The sequence below is a fragment of the Schistocerca cancellata genome, chromosome 1 (genome assembly GCF_023864275.1).
Source record: "Schistocerca cancellata isolate TAMUIC-IGC-003103 chromosome 1, iqSchCanc2.1, whole genome shotgun sequence".
Lineage (NCBI taxonomy): Eukaryota > Metazoa > Arthropoda > Insecta > Orthoptera > Acrididae > Schistocerca > Schistocerca cancellata.
The window spans coordinates 537,419,179-537,439,770 of NC_064626.1; the positions used below are offsets into that span (position 1 = coordinate 537,419,179).

The 20,592-nt window shown below is 37.6% G+C and overlaps 1 protein-coding gene across 3 annotated transcripts in view; it reads left to right on the plus strand.

Moving 5' to 3' along the window:
- Positions 1-20,592, plus strand: part of LOC126179592 (glutamine--fructose-6-phosphate aminotransferase [isomerizing] 1-like) — a 163,298-nt gene that overhangs the window by 125,803 nt on the left and 16,903 nt on the right. For all 3 annotated transcript variants that reach the window (XM_049924619.1, XM_049924620.1, XM_049924621.1), the window contains 3 exons: positions 3,499-3,622; positions 12,683-12,798; positions 19,019-19,217. In XM_049924619.1, coding sequence (XP_049780576.1) covers positions 3,499-3,622; positions 12,683-12,798; positions 19,019-19,217 — 439 coding nt within the window. The remainder of the gene's footprint in view (positions 1-3,498; positions 3,623-12,682; positions 12,799-19,018; positions 19,218-20,592) is intronic.

The window sequence follows — 20,592 nt, forward strand, 5'->3', positions numbered from 1 at the left end:
ACAATCCAGGGAAAAAGGGAATTTTCTCTCCAGATGACAAGAACTTTGATTATTAGCGAGAATATTTCTACGCTTCTTCATTGTCTCCTCAATCTTACTGTTGTTGGGCAACATGATGATCTACTGGTAACCCTCTCTAAGGTAGTCATTTTTTTTCCAGAATGAGCACCACCTTCTCAAACAGTTCTTTACATGCACCCTGTACTATACAAACTTCTGTGTAGCATATGGCAAAAGAGAATTGCTGTATTCTCTTCATATTGCCTTTAAAATCTTACATTAAAGATGTGACAGGGGAAACAAATCACACTTCCTCAAATACTATCATTATCTCACACAGTTCATATTTGTGTTCATTAACACAAGGTTAACACCCTCACATAGACATAAATCTAAAGAAAATGTTTTGATGTCACATGGCACAATAAATGAGTACTTTTCCTTGTAATGGGTTTTAATAGATTTGAAGACGGCTAGTAGCTCTGAGCAACTGACACCAGTCTTTGTTTTTTTTACAAGTGTTTTGTGATTGCATTGGATAATCAGTAAAAGTTCCAAAAGTAGTCATTCCACAAGAATACTGGATTGAGGGTTTAGTTGTAGGGAGGAAGCAGCATGTTCTCTTTGATGAAGAGTCATGGACAAATGGACTTGTAACTTCAAGTGTCCCACAGGGAAGTATGTTGGATCACACAATATTAATACTAAAATCATACTTTTGATATGAAGTCTTGAAAAAGCTGCACAAATATTCAGTCAGCTCTAGATAAGATTAAAAAGTGGTGCAATGATTGACAACTTGCTTTAAAAGTTCAGAATTAAAATAGTGCCCTTCCCAAAACATAACAATGTACTATTTGATGACTAAAATATCAGTGAGTCACGATAGAAATCACATATATAACAGTTTGTAGGGATATGAACTGGAATCATATAGGATCAGCTGTGGGTGAAGCAGGTGGCAGACTTTTATTTAATGGTAAATACTGGGAACACAAAAAGCTCCTACAAACCATCCTAGAGTATTGCTCGACCAGATGGGACTAACAGGGGTTGTTTAATGTACACAAAGAAGGGCAGCATGTATGGCCACAGGTTTTTGTGACCCATGGGAGAGTGTCATGGATGTGAGAAACGTGAACTACCAGATGTTAGAACATAGATCCCAACCATCCCACAAAAACCCACTTTAATAAATTTCAAGAATTAGCATTAAGCGCAGAATCAAGAATTACCCTACCACTCCCTATATATTGCTCCCGTACGGATCGCGAATAAAAGATCAGATTGCTAACAGCACACACTGAGGCACTTCAGCAATCATTTGTTTTGCACACCATATGCAAAAGGAATGGAGTGAATGTCTAATAAGTGATACACAGGTAGGTATCCTCAACAACGCATTTCACAATGGTTTGCCAAGTGTAGATGTAGGTGTGTGCCAAGGCAGCTTCTTCAGCAAGGATGTGAGAGATTTTCTCCTTCATCCTTGTCCTTCAGCGTCTGTGCCCCATCTCTTACTCTCTTCATTTCATGAGGCTGTGTGGTATACTCAAATGTTTGTTACTAGAGTGTTGTCTGTGGAAGTCAAAGGCCCAATTTGAAGTCCTAGTCTAGCAGACAGTTTCAATATGTGAGAAGTTTCATCAATGTGCAGCCTGCAGTTGACTGAAAGTTTCGTTCTTGATATAAAGGTCTTCATCGCATATATGAGGTGTGGGTATAAAACAATGGGACTGATGTAAGTAAGCATGTGCCAAGATGAAGCTTTCTCAGTTGAATGCAGCAGCTCTGGTGACTATAGACAAATCAGCGTGACCATGGCCTTTGTTTGTATAAGAGGTGTTATTTTGTTTTGCTAGAAAATAAGTATAACAGAGCAACAAGCCGTCGTGAAGTTTCCCATAAACTTGGAAAAACTGATACTGAAACCTATCTATTACTAAAATAAGTGCACGGAAAAAGGAATTGTTCATCACATATGTGAGATTTTGAGTGGTTTAAGTGTTATGAAGATGGCTGAGTAGATGTTGAAGATGACTGACACCTGGGATTCATTTCAACATAAAAAAAGGATGAAAATATTGAAAAAGTAGGTAATCTGAGTCAATCTGGTCATCAGTTGAGTATTCAGTCAATTGCTGAAGCTATAGGAATTGACAAAGAATGTGTGAGACAAATTTTACATAACCCGTTTATGAAGAGAAAAGTATGTGTGAAACTGGTGCGAAACATTCTCATGATCTAACAAAAAGAAGCTTGTGAAAGTGTTAGTACTGACACTTAGAAACCATCTTCAACATTCATGGAATTGTATACTTCACTACATTCCTGAAGGTCAAACTATTAATAAATATTTCTACCTTGAGGTTCTTGCTCAACTCCACGAGGAAAAAAAAAAAAAAAAAAGCTCATACTGTTGTCTGTTAAGAGGTTTTTAGTGAAGTAAAGCATCCCATTGTTAGGCCATCCATATTATTTGCCTGAGTTAGCAACATGTGACTTTATTTGTTCCCTGAGGTCAAATCTGCATATAAAGGAACAAGATTTAAATCCACTGAAACAGTAAAAGAAAAAGTAGCATGTTTCATGAAGGACCTCAAGCAGGAAGAGTTCCAGCACTTTCAGTCAATGGAAAGTTTCTATGGAGCCTTGTAGGGACAGAGGAGGGGACAATACTGAAGGTGACAGTATCTAAATACTTTTGTTTTTTTAAATAAAATGTTTTACAGCTGTAGTCCTATTATTTTATAGCCACGCTCAATAAGTTGTCTGAAAAATGATTGAATAACTGTGCACCAGTGTCTCTCATGACTATTTATTTATAATGCCATTAGGGTATTTGTGATTTATAAAAAAATTAAATAAAATCTTTTACATCTACATTTTAACTAAGGAAGCTATCTTTTAATGCTTGGTAAAAGGTTCACAGTGCTCTAGAATTATTGTTTATTTCTATCACAGTCACAGTCTGTAATATTAATGACTGTGAGGACTTCCTCCCCAAATGCAAGAAAATTTCTTTAAATTATACAGTGTGTCCCGCTAACCAGACAAATAAAAACTGAAGCAAATGTCTTCCAGACGGAAACATTATAATTTCAAAATGGACTCTGAAGGAGTCTGTAGGTATGGTTCTATATTATTGCACATGTATATATATGGCAAAGAAGCAATAATGTAATTATTGTAGGTTAAAATTTGCAAGTAAATATGGTATCCCTTTCAGTGTTTCAAAATACTCCATTTGTTTGAGGAAAGATAAAGCTATATTGCAAGCATTTTAAGCAAGGTACTTGAAAAAGAACAAAGAGAATATTTTAATGTTCACCAAACTGTGATTTCATTTCTTCCTTCCAGAAAATAGGAAAGAACCAGCAAATTTCATCTGAGTGCTAAAATACATCTCTGGACAGTATTGTTTCAATCATATCAAGTAGTTATTCGACTAAACCAATTACGGTTATGTTCTTAAAGAAAATTTTGCTATAATTGCAGGATGATGATGTAGCAGCCGTAAAGGATGGTCTCCTCAGCATCCACAGATTGCGTAGGTCCCTGGATGACTCTCATTCTCGAGAAATCATAACTCTTAAAATGGAAATCCAGCAGATCATGAAGGGTATGTCATAAATAATAATAATAATAATAATAATAATAATAATAATAGTAATAATAATAATAACAATAACAATTCAGTATATCATGACTGTGACTTTAATGCAATATAAATTTATGTGGTTTTTTTTTACAAATTTTGGGGTTTAAGCTCCATTCTCAAGTTAACATGCATGTTTGTAATGGTAAAAATATGTTCCAAGTTTGCACTCTTATTTCAAGTATTGAATTTTTTCTCCCTGCAGTGGTTATACCATTGACACTTACAATTTTAAAATGTCCAGCAGTCTTCTAGGCAAGCAAATGTTGACTTCTAAGAAATGTGAACAACATTAAAATACCTCTTCTGATACAAATATTTATTGATGATTTAAGCATGTCTGTGGAGCTCACAGTGTCAGCAATATCACACAATAAAACTGTTCAAAGATATGAACTGGAAAGATGTCTATAGTGCTCATGACATGAATGAAAAATATAACACATTCATGAACAATGTCAGTACCATGTTTGAAAACTGTTTTCCTCTAAAAGTTACTCAAATTAAACAGAAGTCTCTAATAAAACCATGGATTACACAAGGAATAAAGATTTCCTGTAAGACAAAAAGGAAAATATATCTGTCAACCAAGAATAGCTCCAATGCTGATGATTTGGTTAAATACAAGGAATACTGTAAAATATTTAAAAAAATCAATTCAGACATCTAAACAAATGCACTACGAGAAGAAGATAGCAATGTCAGGGAACAAAATAAAAACAATATGGGATATAGTGAAAGAGGAGACTGACAGAACCAGAAAGGAACAGGAGCAAGTAGCATTAAGGGTAGACGACACATTAGTAACCGATGGGCATAGTGTGGCAAATCTATTTAACAAGTACTTTATATCCATTAGTGATAGAATGGGATTGTCAGGATCAGTAAATAGTGCCCTTGAATATCTGAAACTAGCCTTTACAAATAGCTTCAGGTACATGAATATGTCGCTCACTTCACCAAAAGAAATAGCTTCCATAATAAAATCTTTAAAAACAAAGCATTCTAGTGGTTAAGATGAAATATCAACAAAGTTAATTAAGGCATGTCTTGTGTAACCAGTCAGTTATAACTGGGACATTTCCTAACCAGCTAAAATATGCAGATGTTAAGCCCCTATTCAAGAAAGGGGATAAAGAGATATACCATCAAACTACAGACTGATTTCACTTTTGCCGGCATTCTCAAAAATTATAGAAAAAGTAATATACAGGCAGCTTCTCAACCATCTGACCACAAATAACATATTATCAAGAACACAGTTTGGATATCTGAAGGGTTCTGATATCGAGAAGGCTATTTATACCTACAGTGAAAATGTACTTAATGCATTAAATAACAAATTACAAGCAGCAGGTATTTTCTGTGATTTGTGAAAGGCATTTGATTGTGTGAACCACAACATCCTTTTAAATAAATTAGAATTCTATGGTGTCACGGGCAGTGCTGCAAAATGGATCAAGTCATACCTTGCTAACATGAAACGAAGGGTGTCAGTGCAAGGGACTAGTGAATTAAGTCATCAGTCCTCATCAGAATGGGAAGAGATTACATGTGGTGTCCCACAAGGATCCATCTTAGGGCCATTGCTTTTCCTTGTGTACATTAATGATCTCTCATCAGTTACACTGCCAGAAGCAGAGTTCGTTTTGTTTGCAGATGGCACAAGTATTGCAATAAATAGTATGTTGAGTGTAGTTCTAGAAAGATCTGCTGGTGATATTTCCATGGATATTAATAAATGGTTTAAAGCCAACTCACTCACATCGAACTTCAAAAAGACTCACTATATGCAATTCAGAATGTGTAAGAGGTTTCCACCCAGCATATGCATAAAGTATGAAGAAGAGCAGATAGAAGAGGTTGACAGTCTTAAATTCCTGGAATTACAATTTGATAATAAATTCAGTTGGGAGGAGCACACCTCAAAACTGCAGAAACGCCTTAACAAATCTGTATTTGCAATTCGAGTGTTAGCAGACATAGGCGACATAAAAATGAAAAAGCTTGCATACTTTGTCTACTTTCATTCCATAATGTCATATGGTAACTCTTCAAGTCAAACAAAAGTTTTCAGAGTCCAAAAGCGTGTAATACGTATTATTTGTGGAGTAAATTCAAGGACGTCCTGTAGAAACCTCTTCAAAGAACTGGGTATACTAACTACTGCCTCTCAGTATATTTACTTCTTAATGAAATTTGTCCTAAATAATATGTCTCTTTTTCCAACAAACAGCTCAGTTCATACATACAATACTAGGAACAAAAATGATCTGCACAAGGACTTAAAAGCACTTACTTCAGTTCAAAAAGGGGTCCACTACTCAGGAACACTCATCTTCAATAATTTTGCGAGCAAACATAAAAAATTTAGTTACAAATAAAGATCAGTTTAAAAGGAGCCTGAAAGACTTACTAGTGGCCACTCCTACTCCACTGACAATTTTTTAATAGAAAGAAATGATGTATTGTATATATTCATACTATTAGTACTGTTATTTCAGCTTTAAAAAATTGACATGTTCCACATCCATGAGGATCTCCTCAGCACGGATCTATGGAACAAAAAACTAATCTAATCTAAAGCCAATACATAAAAAACCTGCCAATTTGTACAAAGCATCTGTTTAACTGTCAATCTAAGAATGAAAAAATTAATCAAACTCTTAATTGCAAATATTGTTAGTATTTACTTGTTTTTATTTTATAACAACATGCTCACTATTATAATAGTAAATAAAACTATTATTCTGATACTGAAAGTAAGGATATGGATTCAGCTGTAGGGCCATCTAAGCTGAGACAGCAGGAAAAGCTACTCCCTTTTTGCCCATCCCATTCTTGATTGAAACTTGTGAGGTCATTGAATTTTATGGTGGAAGCCACTTTCTTTCATAGATTGCAGGACACACCAAACATTAAATAAGTTTTCAGTGAATATGAGGGTGAGATATGTCCAGATTCATCTCTGCATCAACTCACTCAAGAGGATGCACTCCGAGTGCATGGGTCACTGTAAGTGGTAGCATACTCGCATGGTGGTGGCTCCTCTTCTTCGAGGACAAAAGTTATTTCTTAATCTATTTGCTGTACTCTTGAAATGAAAGGATCATATGACATTTATTGGCCAGGATATCCCCTTTGGGGTTTGGCTGCCGTATTGCAAGTATTTTTAGTTGACACCACTTCGGCAACTTGTGTGTCAATGATGATGAGGGACGCACAACACCCAGTCCCATGCCGGGAATCGAACCTGGGCTGCCTTGCATGGTAAGCGGTAACGTTACTACTGCGCTACGGAGGCGGACTGCTGAGCTCTTATTTACCACCACCCCTCTCCTCCCTCGTTCTCTCTCTTTTCTTACTTCATGTCCCATACCCTTAAGATGAAAATCAGTAGATGTGCTATCATGTCAGCATAAAGGATTCTGAAGTGCCTAATGATTTTATTGAATTTTTAGTTGGCCAGTTCTTTTTTTCCTGGTGTTCCCATGGTGCTCAGATACATGTTGGTGATATGCCAGCACTATGAATCTCAATCAGGGATCTTGAATTTTTTATGCTAGCATGTTTCATGGTTAGCATTATTCAATGGTTTGCAGCTAACTGTTTGTGTCATATGACAGTTGGATTCAATTGAACTGATTAGAATTCTTGTATCACATCATAGACAATTTTATTTCGTTTGCCATAGATAATAATACAGGAAACAATTTTAAACTAGAGTTAGAATATAAATTAGTGTAGTACGATCAGTTGTTTTATATTTGTGGAAATGCATTTGTTTTAAATAAGAACTACAGTTCACTATTTGAAACTTTCAACATAGCTCAGGGCTGGATGACAGTGCAATATTAACTCATTTTCGTGGCTGGTGTGTGACAGATGACACTTTGTGTGCTACTGCCATTTCCCTCTTACCCTGTTCCAGTTGCAAATGGTTTGCAGGAAGAAAGATTGTTGGTAAGCCTTGTGAGAGTATGAATCTCTAATTTCTGTCTTCATGGTCTTTTTGCGAGATACACATTGGAGGAAGCAATACACTGACTGTCTCAGGTGAAGAGAAACTGAAATAATTCCTAAATTTCCAGAATGAAATTTTCACTCTGCAGCGGAGTGTGCACTGATATGAAACTTTCTGGCAGATTAAAACTGTGTGCCGGACTGAGACTCTAACTTGGGACCTTTGCCTTTCGCAGGCAAGTGCTCTACCATCTGAGCTACCCAAGCATGACTCACACCCTGTCCTCACAGCTTTACTTCCACCAGTAACTCATCTCATACCTTCCAGGAGAGCTTCTGTGGAGTTTGGAAGGTAGGAGATGAGGTACTGGTGGAAGTAAAGCTGAGAGAACAGGGCGTTAGTTGTGCTTGGGTAGCTCAGATGGTAGAGCAATTGCCAGTGAAAGACAAAGGTCCCGAGTTGGAGTCTCAGTCCGGCACACATTTTTTTCATTTTAAATCTTATAAGTATATTCATAGCGATTAAGAATTCACTATCACAGATTTTCAGTACTGTCTGTATGGGCGTTAGGAATCTATGGGGATAAGTGATATTATTTTATACCTTTTAGTCCAATTTAAAAACATGGAATATTAAGAATTCATTGTTTAAAATTTTTTTATTTCTTTTGGTAATGCCCTAAGCAAGTTTTTTGCTGATAAAGAGCACTTTATTGATTCATGGCTTTTTTTGTATGGTAGTCTCCAAGGCAAATTATCGATTTCTTGTTACATAGTTATGGACTTGACTGACACGTCATTGTGTTCCTTCAGAAAACCTATACTTTAATAAATACAGCTACATGATTTTAAATGCCTTGAAAAATACTTACATGGTTCTGTGTGTGTGAGATCCCCTTTGATTATTATTATTATTATTATTATTATTTTTTTTTAGTTATAAATTCCTTGATTTCTAGAATTTTGATGTGTTACAAAGATTGGGTAGCAGTGATAAATTCAGTGTAAACACAATGCCAGCACTTTGTAGGGTTTGTTGTTCATGCTCTCCGTTGTACTCAAGTTCACAGAAAACTTGAATGAAAACTTTAGAGATGTTTGTGTATTGATATTCTTGGCATACAGACAGAAACAGAAACCATTTGCTATTGATGTTGATGTTGTTGTAGTCTTCAGCCCCTGAAGACCGGTTTGGTGCAGCTCTCCATGCTACTTTACCCTGTGCAAGCCTCTTCATTTCCGAATAGCTACTGCAACCTACACCCTCCTGAATCTGCTTACTGTATTTATCTATTGGCCTGTCTCTATGATTTTTAACCCCCACACTTCCCTCCAGTAGTAAATTAGTGATACCTTGATATCTGAGAATGTGATCTACGAACCAATCCCTTCTTGTTGTCAGGTTGTGCTGCAGATTTGTTTTCTCTCTAATTCTATTCAGTACGTCCTCATTAGTTATGTGGCCCACCCATAAAATATTCAGCATTCTTCTTTAGCTCCACATTTCAAGAGTGTCTGTACTCTTCTTGTCTAAACAGTTCACCATCCATATTTCACTTTCCTACATGGTTACACTCCACACAAATAGTTTCAGAAAAGACTTTCTTACACTTTTTACTCAATGCTAACGAAGTTGTCTTCTCTAGAAACACCTTTCTTGCCATTGCCAGTCTACATTTTCTATCTTGCTGTAACTGGTTTTGAACCAACAAGTTCATGCTCAGACAGGCTGTTTGGGCATCATGTATCCCGGGCGCATAATTTCCAAGCAGTGGAAAGTCTTTCATTAGAAGACTGTTGCTAGAACTCTGAGACTGGTCTAGACACCAGAGATATGCCATTGTGGTGTACATGGTCAAGTAGGCATTGTACTCATGATAATGTGGCTCCAAATGCTGCCCATCCACTATTTAAGTGTTACGGAATTAATAAATTATAAAAACAATCTATTGGTTATGAACTGCAGATTGAAACTGAAGAAACTGCAAAAAGGTGGGAATTTAAAGAGATGGGACCTGGATAAACTGAAAGAACCAGAGGTTGTAGAGAGTTTCAGGAAGAGCATAAGGGAACAATTGACAGGAATGGGGGAAAGAAGTACAGTAGAAGAAGAATGGGTAGCTCTGAGGGATGAAGTAGTGAAGGCAGCAGAGGATCAAGTAGGTAAAAAGACGAGGCTAATAGAAATCCTTGGGTAACAGAAGAAATATTGAATTTAATTGATGAAAGGAGAAAATATAAAAATGCAGTAAATGAAGCAGGCAAAAAGGAATACAAACGTCTCAAAAATGATATCGACAGGAAATGCAAAATGGCTAAGCAGGGATGGCTAGAGGACAAATGTAAGGATGTAGAGGCTTGTCTCACTAGGTGTAAGATAGATACTGCCTACAGGAAAATTAGAGACCTTTGGAGAGAAGAGAACCACTTGTATGAATATCAAGAGCTCAGATGGCAACCCAGTTCTAAGCAAAGAAGGGAAGGCAGAAAGGTGGAAGGAGTATATAGAGGGATTATACAAGGGCGATGTACTTGAGGACAATATTATGGAAATGGAAGAGGTTGTAGATGAAGACGAAATGGGAGATAAGATACTGCGTGAAGAGTTTGACAGAGCACTGAAAGACCTGAGTCGAAACAAGGCCCCGGGAGTAGACAACATTCCATTTGAACTACTGATGGCCTCGGGAGAGCCAGTCATGACAAAACTCTACCATCTGGTGAGCAAGATGTATGAGACAGGCGAAATACCCTCAGACTTCAAGAAGAATATAATAATTCCAATCCCAAAGAAAGCAGGTGTTGACAGATGTGAAAATTACCGAACTATCAGTTTAATAAGTCACAGCTGCAAAATACTAACGCGAATTCTTTACAGACGAATGGAAAAACTGGTAGAAGCCGACCTCGGGGAAGATCAGTTTGGATTCTGTAGAAATGTTGGAACACGTGAGGCAATACTGACCTTACGACTTATCTTAGAAGAAAGATTAAGAAAAGGCAAACCTACGTTTCTAGCATTTGTAGACTTAGAGAAAGCTTTTGACAATGTTAACTGGAATACTCTCTTTCAAATTCTGAAGGTGGCAGGGGTAAAATACAGGGAGCGAAAGGCTATTTACAGTTTGTACAGAAACCAGATGGCAGTTATAAGACTCGAGGGGCATGAAAGGGAAGCAGTGGTTGGGAAAGGAGTAAGACAGGGTTGTAGCCTCTCCCCGATGTTATTCAATCTGTATATTGAGCAAGCAGTAAAGGAAACAAAAGAAAAATTCGGAGTAGGTATTAAAATTCATGGAGAAGAAGTAAAAACTTTGAGGTTCGCCGATGACATTGTAATTCTGTCAGAGACAGCAAAGGACTTGGAAGAGCAGTTGAACGGAATGGATGGTGTCTTGAAAGGAGGATATAAGATGAACATCAACAAAAGTAAAACGAGGATAATGGGATGTAGTCAAATTAAGCCGGGTGATGCTGAGGGAATTAGATTAGGAAATGAGACACTTAAAGTAGTAAAGGAGTTTTGCTATTTAGGGAGTAAAATAACCGATGATGGTCGAAGTAGAGAGGATATAAAATGTAGACTGGCAATGGCAAGGAAAGCGTTTCTCAAGAAGAGGAATTTGTTAACATCGAGTATAGATTTAAGTGTCAGGAAGTCGTTTCTGAAAGTATTTGTATGGAGTGTAGCCATGTATGGAAGTGAAACATGGACAATAACTAGTTTGGATAAGAAGAGAATAGAAGCTTTCGAAATGTGGTGCTACAGAAGAATGCTAAAGATGAGGTGGGCAGATCACGTAACTAATGAGGAGGTATTGAATAGGATTGGGGAGAAGAGAAGTTTGTGGCACAACTCGACTAGAAGAAGGGATCGGTTGGTAGGACATGTTTTGAGGCATCAAGGGATCACAAATTTAGCATTGGAGGGCAGTGTGGAGGGTAAAAATCGTAGAGGGAGACCAAGAGATGAATACACTAAGCAGATTCAGAAGGATGTAGGTTGCAGTAGATACTGGGAGATGAAGAAGCTTGCACAGGATAGAGTAGCATGGAGAGCTGCATCAAACCAGTCTCAGGACTGAAGACCACAACAACAACAAAAACAAACACGAAAACCATGCAAAAAGCCTCATGTGATTCTGCATACATAGTGGAGGGCATTGAGTTACACTGTGCAATTAGCTTTTAACTGGTGCATGTGGAATAACCACATCAGTTTGTTGTAAAATAGTCATCCAAAGCAGTACTATCCAGACACTTCTAGTCATTGCTTGCCTAAATAAAGCTGAGGATTCAGGTGAGCACACTGCATATTGTCAAGGAGAAGAACTGATGACACTGTTTCATAACTCAGTCTTGTATTTTGCAGATGAATCATTGATATTGACACTCAATGACTTTCACTGACGTGGAGCTGCGGGTAGAAATCATCTGCATATCAGCATTGTGAGACCTTGGGACTTATCAGTGGCGAAAACTGTGACATTCAGAATTGATCCCTGGGAACTCAGTTTCCTAGTTTATTCGGGTTGCTTGGAGGTCACACCAGCATGGAAACTGAACAGCTGTTTTGATAGGACTTTTTATTTATTTATTTTTTTAATGAATGTTGATAGGCTACTCTAGCTGTTTGCCTAGAACATATATAGACACAATAAAATGATTGACTTAATTTTCAACATAATTTTATCTTGCAATTAGACCATTAATATTAGACTATGAAGTGTCTAGGAAAAGTTCACTGCAGCTGTGTTCAACACTGTTATTGACCTACTGCAAGTTGTTTGTGTCATCCACTACTTCAAATTTTGTTCTCATGGAAAATTGTGAAATGGACAGATGTAAAAGCAGCCACAAATTATCCATCCCACATACGAACTGTAATAGATACTAGGGCCTGTTTGCTTTCTCTGTATCAAACAAAACACGCACAACACATGAACAGTAATATACAACAAATTCTTCACATTAATTTAATCTCCTGATTAGTTTGGCATGTTTATTGTATACATGTTTGGAGATTGAAATGGTAATTACAGTATTTTTGGTTATTTACAGGTAACTACAGCAGCTTCATGCAGAAAGAAATCTTTGAACAACCAGAGTCTGTCATCAATACCATGAGAGGTCGTCTAAACTTTGATACCAAAACAGTTGTACTAGGAGGTATAAAGGTGAGGTTAATAGTTAATTGCCTAATATGATTTGTCATGGAAGAGGCAAGCCTTACATAATTTCAGGTCAGCAACTTCTTTTAATTAGTACAGTGGAAATCCAGCCAAAGTTTCAAATTCCTTTTTTTTTTTTTTTTTAATTTACTTGATCACTAGTTAAGGACTGGGACCCATTTTCAAATCATCCAGATAGTCAAAATGGTATTCTCAAAAATATAAAAACCATGTCAAAAATATATACGTATTATGATGTGCAAATGAACGCTTTCAGCGCTATCCCACTACATTACAAGAAGCAACTACTGGGTGTTTCAGAAAGTTACACCAAGAAGTGTAGTAACTTTGTGGCCATTTATTAATTCACCACCAAGTGACTGTAACATGGTTACACAGCTTTCCAATACCCTGCCAATGATAGACAGCAGCATGTGGCCACATTTACAAATCCACTCCCTTTCTCACCATTCTGTGCAGGTCACTAACAATATCATACTTACAAATTGCACACTTCTCAGCCTTTGTTTAGAGCAGTGGTTCCCAATCTGGGGGTACAACCTCCTAGGGAGGCATGAAATATGTACAGGGGGGCCCTAGATAACTCAGAAGAAAGCAGAAACATGCGGTCAGGAAGGTCAAAAATTTTATATTCTTATTACAATTATTGAGTGCATTTTTTGTAGAGTTGTCAGTATGAGCCTTGCTTCATGTCACCTAGTTATTGCTGACACAACACACAGATACCATAAAATGCTCTCATTCTCACCTGACATAGCATTCTAATTACAAACAACAGTGATGAAAATCCCTAACTTAAACACAGGGCAATTTTTCTGAGTGAGCTATGTGTGATGCAAAAGCATATTGAAGAGTTTTCACTGCACTGTTGAATACTGAAGCCAATGAAGGTATGAGTTACAGTCACTCATCATGTAATCTCTTAGCTCCTTCCATATCCGAATCCGAGAAATATGTTTCAGTACTGGAACTGTCATCTGGAAAGTTGAGGTGAGCCTTGAACCAGTGAACCATGGACTATAGAATATTATTAACCTACCACACTGCCAATACCGCTATATTTGGTACATAATAGTCCCTCGAAAAAAATCGAAGCTGATTATCACTGTAAAGTTATGAAAAATATTAAGAACAACCTATTTCTCGACATTTTTAACCGTGTTGCACATGTGTGTTTCACTACGGAACTGTAAGCAGCTTCAGTCATTTTCATACTGCATATTAACAGTGCAACAATCAGAGCACAACAGTACAGAGGCTGTCGTACATGATTTTTTAAAATAAAAGCTACGTAGCTCAAGCATGATTAAGGAATATGTTGATGGCTGTTAATACATTCAAATACCTTAAAGTTTCATTTAACGTAACTTAGTAATAATATCTCTCATACATAACTGGGACCTGCTTCCAAGAGCGCAACAACGTCAGTCTAAGTATGCTAAGGCTTCTGACCAAACATCGTGTTTATATCAGGTTTATTCTTATGATGAACAGATTGTACCACTGAGAACTCTACGCAAGCGCTGCTCTCGGTCATTGAGTAAAGGCCATCGGCCACTGCGATGTCCACGGTGAGACGTAATGCCTGAAATTTGGTACTCTGGGCACACTCTTAACATTGTGGACCTTGAAATATTGAATTCCCTAACAATTTTCGAAACGTAGCGTCCCATTTGTCTAGCTCCTACAAGCATTCCACATTGAAAGTCTGTTAGTTCCTGTGGTGCAGCCATAATCAAGTGAGAAACCTTTTCACATGAATCACCTGAGTACAAATGACAGCTCTGCCAATGCACTGGCTGCCCTTTTATACCTTGTATATGCAATACTGCCGCTATTTGTATGTGTGCATATCACTATCCCACCACTCCTGTTACCTCACCATATTTCTTTCGAGTCAAGGAAAAGCTGATTTTCATCATTCACTCACTGGTGATGGCTTTATATTTCCTCTAACATATCTTGCAGACTTGAAACCCTGAATAATCTAAATTTGAAACCACCAGGTAGAAACATCAAAATAATGGAAGTATTTCCTGGATGTTTCCATTACTAACTTAGTCATTCCCTCATTTCAACGAAGTTTTAGAGAGACAGCAGTCCAATATCAGAAAGTTGAGTTATTATCAGTGAACACATGTAACGACTTCAAGAAGAGTAAAATCTTTTTGCGTCATTTGTCTTCAGAAAACTGGCTGTCCAAATTAGTAAGATCACCCTTCACAACTGATGTGTATGCACCTCCTGATGAAATACAAGAGGCTGCAGCTCACTTTCAAAGTGATTAGAGTACTAAAGAACAGTTTCAGTAAATGGGTCTGGAAGAATTTTGTAGTTTCCTTCCTATTTATCCAGGAGAGACAAAGGAAGCCCTAAGTCCTTGTACAGTTCTCATCCATATAACTATTTGAGATTGGAATCTCAACACTATAATCAAGATGGTGTAAGAAAAATCCCTGACAGCTTGCAGCACTATTGCCAGCTTTCAACCGTGAAGTGCAAACAGCTGCAGTGAAACCAATGTTGTCTGTAGAACTTAGACAACACTGTGGTGTTGCCATAGAGACATTTACGAAATTCCATTATGCTATTAGTCAAGTATGGTGAGCAAAGCTGCTGCACCCAGCCCACTGCAACTGTCAGGGATAAATTTATGCCAACTGTAGCCATCATGGAAACAACACACCACAGTTCATGAAAATGACACACCACAGTCACCTGAATGTGGAGAGTGACCTTAGAAGTGCTGCAACTAGTTTGAAACTGAGCCTTCTGGAGCGGATTAAAGAAAACAGTTTCAACCATTTCATTGATGATCTGAATTTTTCTTGTGACTTTCATCACATAAAAAAATGAAAAGTGTTGTTCTATGAAAATGATGCCATTAGATATTCAAGGAAGACAGAGTTCTTTGAAACTCAATAGGTTAGTATTACTCTACACTTGACAACTCTCTTTCGGAAAAATGTGGATCGCAGATTATTGTCAAATAAAGTTTTTCATTTATCGGAACATATTTTAAAAGCTCATTTAACAACTGCAAATAACTCCATTACATAAACATGAGCTTAGTGAAATTATTTTGTCACTCACATATGACAACTGGACAGCAAATTTTGGGAAGAAATAGTCTGCCTATAAACTGAAAAAGCAAGCAGCACTTGTGTTGCCTTTCCTGGAAGACTGCTTCAGCTGTTATACAGGACAAATAAGTAACAATTTCCCCTCTAGCAGTATGCAACAGCACAGGGATTTACACATATATTGTCCATTTGTGTTTCTTGCTTTCATATCTCTTAGTAACTCATACCTGTTTCCATGTAGTGTTAAGGCACTTTGTGTTAAGTAAAACTCACTGAGCATGTCTGCACACTGCAGCACCTTTAATTCGTAAAGTGTTCTATTAAAGAGTCAGTATAACTGTGAAACACCCAGTAGCTGATTTTTGTGATGTAGTGGTGCAGATTGTTTAGTGACTTGCCTGTTCACTCTTCAATTCACAGACCTATCAGGAGGGAAATGCAGTAAGAACACAATTTATTCCTTAATACGGCTCTTCTGCACTTAGATGTGGTACACATATTTAATACTTGTCTTAACCCATTTTATTTAATGATAAATATCCGTTAAAACACTATTTTCAATAATCTGTGATCTTTCCATTCTCTGCAAAGTGGAAAAGGTCCTTTTTTGCAGAAAAAATTAATGTGTTTACTTTCGTACTGGGTAACATTTTCACTGGAAGATGTGGTTTTAGAGTTACTCAAGAAAAATTTTAAAAATTGACCTTCAAACCCCTCAACCTCCACTGATTAGGATGCAGCATGTTTAATATGTTGTTAATAACACTCCCTCCTATCACTATACGAAAATTTGGACTACATGAATTTTTCCCCTTATTCAACCTATTTAGGTCTTCATTGACTATTAGTCATTGACTATTAGTCATTGACTATTAGTCATTGACTATTAGTTATGGATCTAGGTTGCATGTATTTGTGAAGAAATATATAAATTTGTCGTCAATAGTTATCTAATACTTTCTTCTGTCATCATATGACAAATAAATTAATAACTAGCTGATATAAGTAGGAGAAATGAACATTGCATCATTGCTTCTGATATTGAAAATTATTTCACCTATATAACATTTTCTAATCTCATGCAACTAGTTCTTAGCTGCAGCCTAAGATGGTTTACATACTAAATATTCCATTTTTATCCTCCCTTTGATACTTTTTGCATCACTTCAAAGGACAACAAAACCAGGAATCCTACAATGCTGCTCTTGGAAGGGTCCTAGTGGCTATGGTTTTCCATTGCCTTCCTTTGACCTATTATGAAGTATGAAGTGGGCATCTCTGCCTTGGGATGACTGTGTTGAATGTTTGTACAATGTAGTGTTGGGTTTGAGTTGTCATGAATTAAGGGTAAAATCTTTGAGAAGGTGCAGTGGAATATTGCATTAGCCACCTGTAGGTGATGTGCTCGAAGAGTAAGTGATGAGCATGGAGTGTCGTCATTTGGACTAAGGTAACAATGATGTTGATTTATTGCGAGATGGGCTAGGCTTGCTAGGTGTAACATGCCATTGCTGTGGTAATGCTCGACAATGGGCAAGAGGATTTCTCAATCATTGGGGTTTCAATGGTGTTGCCGAGTAGACGACTAAAGGAGCACAATGGGGTAACAGGTGAGCTGCTTTCGCAAATAAACAGCTGACAATTTTGTAGCAGATTCATTTGCAGCCCAGCTGTCTATCAGGATGAAGGGGTTAACCCAGATGAGAAAGTGGCGTGGAGCCACCAGTGGTAGCCACGGGTTTGAGTCTCAGTTGCAGTGCCACCTTCCTGTACCAAGTCCTCCCTCCAGACTTGGTGCCGCAGGCCTTCCTGGCTCACTCCAGCAGCAGCTGGACTCCTGCACGGGGGTAATTTGTTGCAACCTGGGTACAGCAATCACCTACCTACTTTGTGGTGGGCACACCTCCTCATTGCATGCTCGGCTACCTGTCTGGTTATTCATTGTAGAGAAGGCTACTGCTGCAAAATTCCTGTCCATCTGCACACACCTGACACCAGTGCTGTGTCCTGTGCAATATGCTGGGCATCGAGTGCAGGTGTCAGCAAAACAAGGGTGCAAGCAAGTGTTGCAGCCAGCTGGATGGTCACTAGCAGCTGGCTGGCTGGCTGGCTACTGGCCTTCTCACCATGGGGCAGAGGCACATGATCACCTTCCCGTATTAATACAGTGCTGGTCTAAAAGTAGAAAATAAATTAATGATTTTAACAGTCACTACTCCCTGGCTCTTCTTCAGACTGCCACCCAGCCTCAACCCTTAGCCATTCGTCATCCTGACAACATAGCCATCCTACCACTGCTGGGCTCAGCTATAGGATGAAGGTAAGGGAAAGGATAAAATTGGAGCTGGCACATAATCTATTCCTCTAGCAACAAGGGTGCCACCTAACTTAACATCCCCATTTGACAAACAGATCAGCATCATGAACAGTGTCATACACCCTCATTTGATGAGACACTGTGAGGAGATTAGGAATTTAATCCAGGACATTTGTACAAAGACTGGTGGTAGTCAGGAACTTCATGTGACCACAGCTCACGTCCCCTTGCCAACCTAATACTGGCAGTGAAAATTTTTCACCACTTAGATTTGAACCGGCTTACTTCAGAGTAGTATGCCACCACACTTACAGGAGCTGGTGTCTCTTATATTTATTGTGAACTATTTTCTAAATAAACATTTCTTTCCTTCAAAAGATAAAAAAATATCCTCTGAACTTCATAAAGTACGATGAAATGCAAAAGCATAATGTAAATATTTTGTTGAGCTGATTTTTAATTTTACAGTGTTGTCATTTGTCACCAATACACCTAAAGTATTTACTCTACAGTACTTCTTGGGGTCATGCTACTGCAATTTCTAACAAAATATTAAAATGAATTTAGTAGAAAATGTGACTGAAACAGTTAAATTTTAACTTACTTTCAAGTATAGGAGTTTGCTACAAGATGTTGCACAATGTCTTAATTGTTTCCATTAAAGAAATATGTCACTACTACTGTTATTTTTCCAAAATTTCGATAAATAATTAAAAATTACAACTTCTAAATATGGCAATGAACTGTATTCTGTTACTTGCCTTATCAAACTTTTTACCACATGGGCATTGGTTTTTGTTGGCAGGATTATATTCCAGAAATAAGGCGATGCAGAAGACTGATGCTGATAGGATGTGGCACAAGTTACCATTCCGCTGTTGCCACACGCCAGTTGCTGGAGGAACTGACTGAACTGCCAGTTATGGTGGAACTAGCATCAGACTTCTTGGACAGGAGTACTCCTGTCTTCCGTGACGATGTCTGCTTCTTCATTTCTCAGTCAGGTATATACAAGAGTAAAACTACTGTCATCAATTTCCCTCACTGTTGTCATACAGTATACACATTTTTAATGCAGGTATATATGCATCTTTCTGCCATCTGTGTAGCTGCAGAACTCTTTGTCACAGTTTTCTTGAGATACCTGTGGCAAATTCTGAATTTGTTGTCCTGGTCTTAGGATCAGCACTGTTACTAGATATTTTTAGATCTTTGGTCCAGTTTTAACCTAGGTTCTTAGAACAGTCTTTGCAAAACACTGAATTAGAATCTAAAGAAATGGCAAAAAATTACATGCTTATACATTCTATTTCGCTTGTGTGATATTCAACATAATTTTTGACATGTGCCTGTCTTTCACATCGAGGGTAGTTTGATAAACCAGGGTAGTGTGGTAAACCGTTTGACACTTGAAGCATCACATCAGATTTGAATTTTAAACTCTGACCATGAGTCATGCAAAACTACTTTTAATACGCTCAAATGAACTACACTGTTTGCCACTAAAATGACAACACCATGCAGCCTGTATACAGCTCACATCAAATTGCATGACGTACGCTATAGTGCGTTTAAAATTAGTTGCAACTTTTGACAGTTCCGTAAGTAGCGAGTGGAGGGAAGCATAGTTGCCAGCAGGTGACTACACTATAATGCCAGACCTACTTGGTGCAGAACCTGTGAGGTTTGCTTGACTGCGTGAACAGCAAACCACGCAAGCCGGCCAATCAGTGTTCTTTCTTGAACGACTTTAAAGAAACTATTCGTTAATAAACTCTAATTTTCACACATCTATAATTTAATTCATCAGCTTCATGATGAACCAGCTATCATTTCGTTAATGATAATAGTTATTGTGATATTTTGATAGTAGGTAAACTACCACAAGAAATTCTTAGTTTGCAGTGAAAAATAAGGGTCGCTATGGATTTGTGTTTGGTGCATGTTACGTCATATATTGCTGTGTATGAAATGTAGCTAATACATTGAATTATTCTTTAAACTTGGAAGGATATCACTCTCTGTCTCCAGTCTCAAGAAAATGGAATGTATGTAAAGAGCGCACTGTCACAAACGCATGTGCCCGGTGAAAAAGCCAGAATTAAATATTCACAAATCCCTCGTATCTCAAAAACGGTCTGAGATATCGAAACAAGATTTTGGCAAATGAAAGAGGAGATTAATTTGCCTTATGATTAATATGTGAAACGTCCCTGTCTATCGTGATATACAAGCAACTTCACATTTTTTTCAATGAAATAATGTAATTTTTAAGGGCAATCGATAGCTGGTGAGGCGAGAATTGCTGTAGGTTTTGCAACAATATAATGAAATTACACGTTGATTTTTATATTGAGAATGGTCTTTTTCATAAACTAC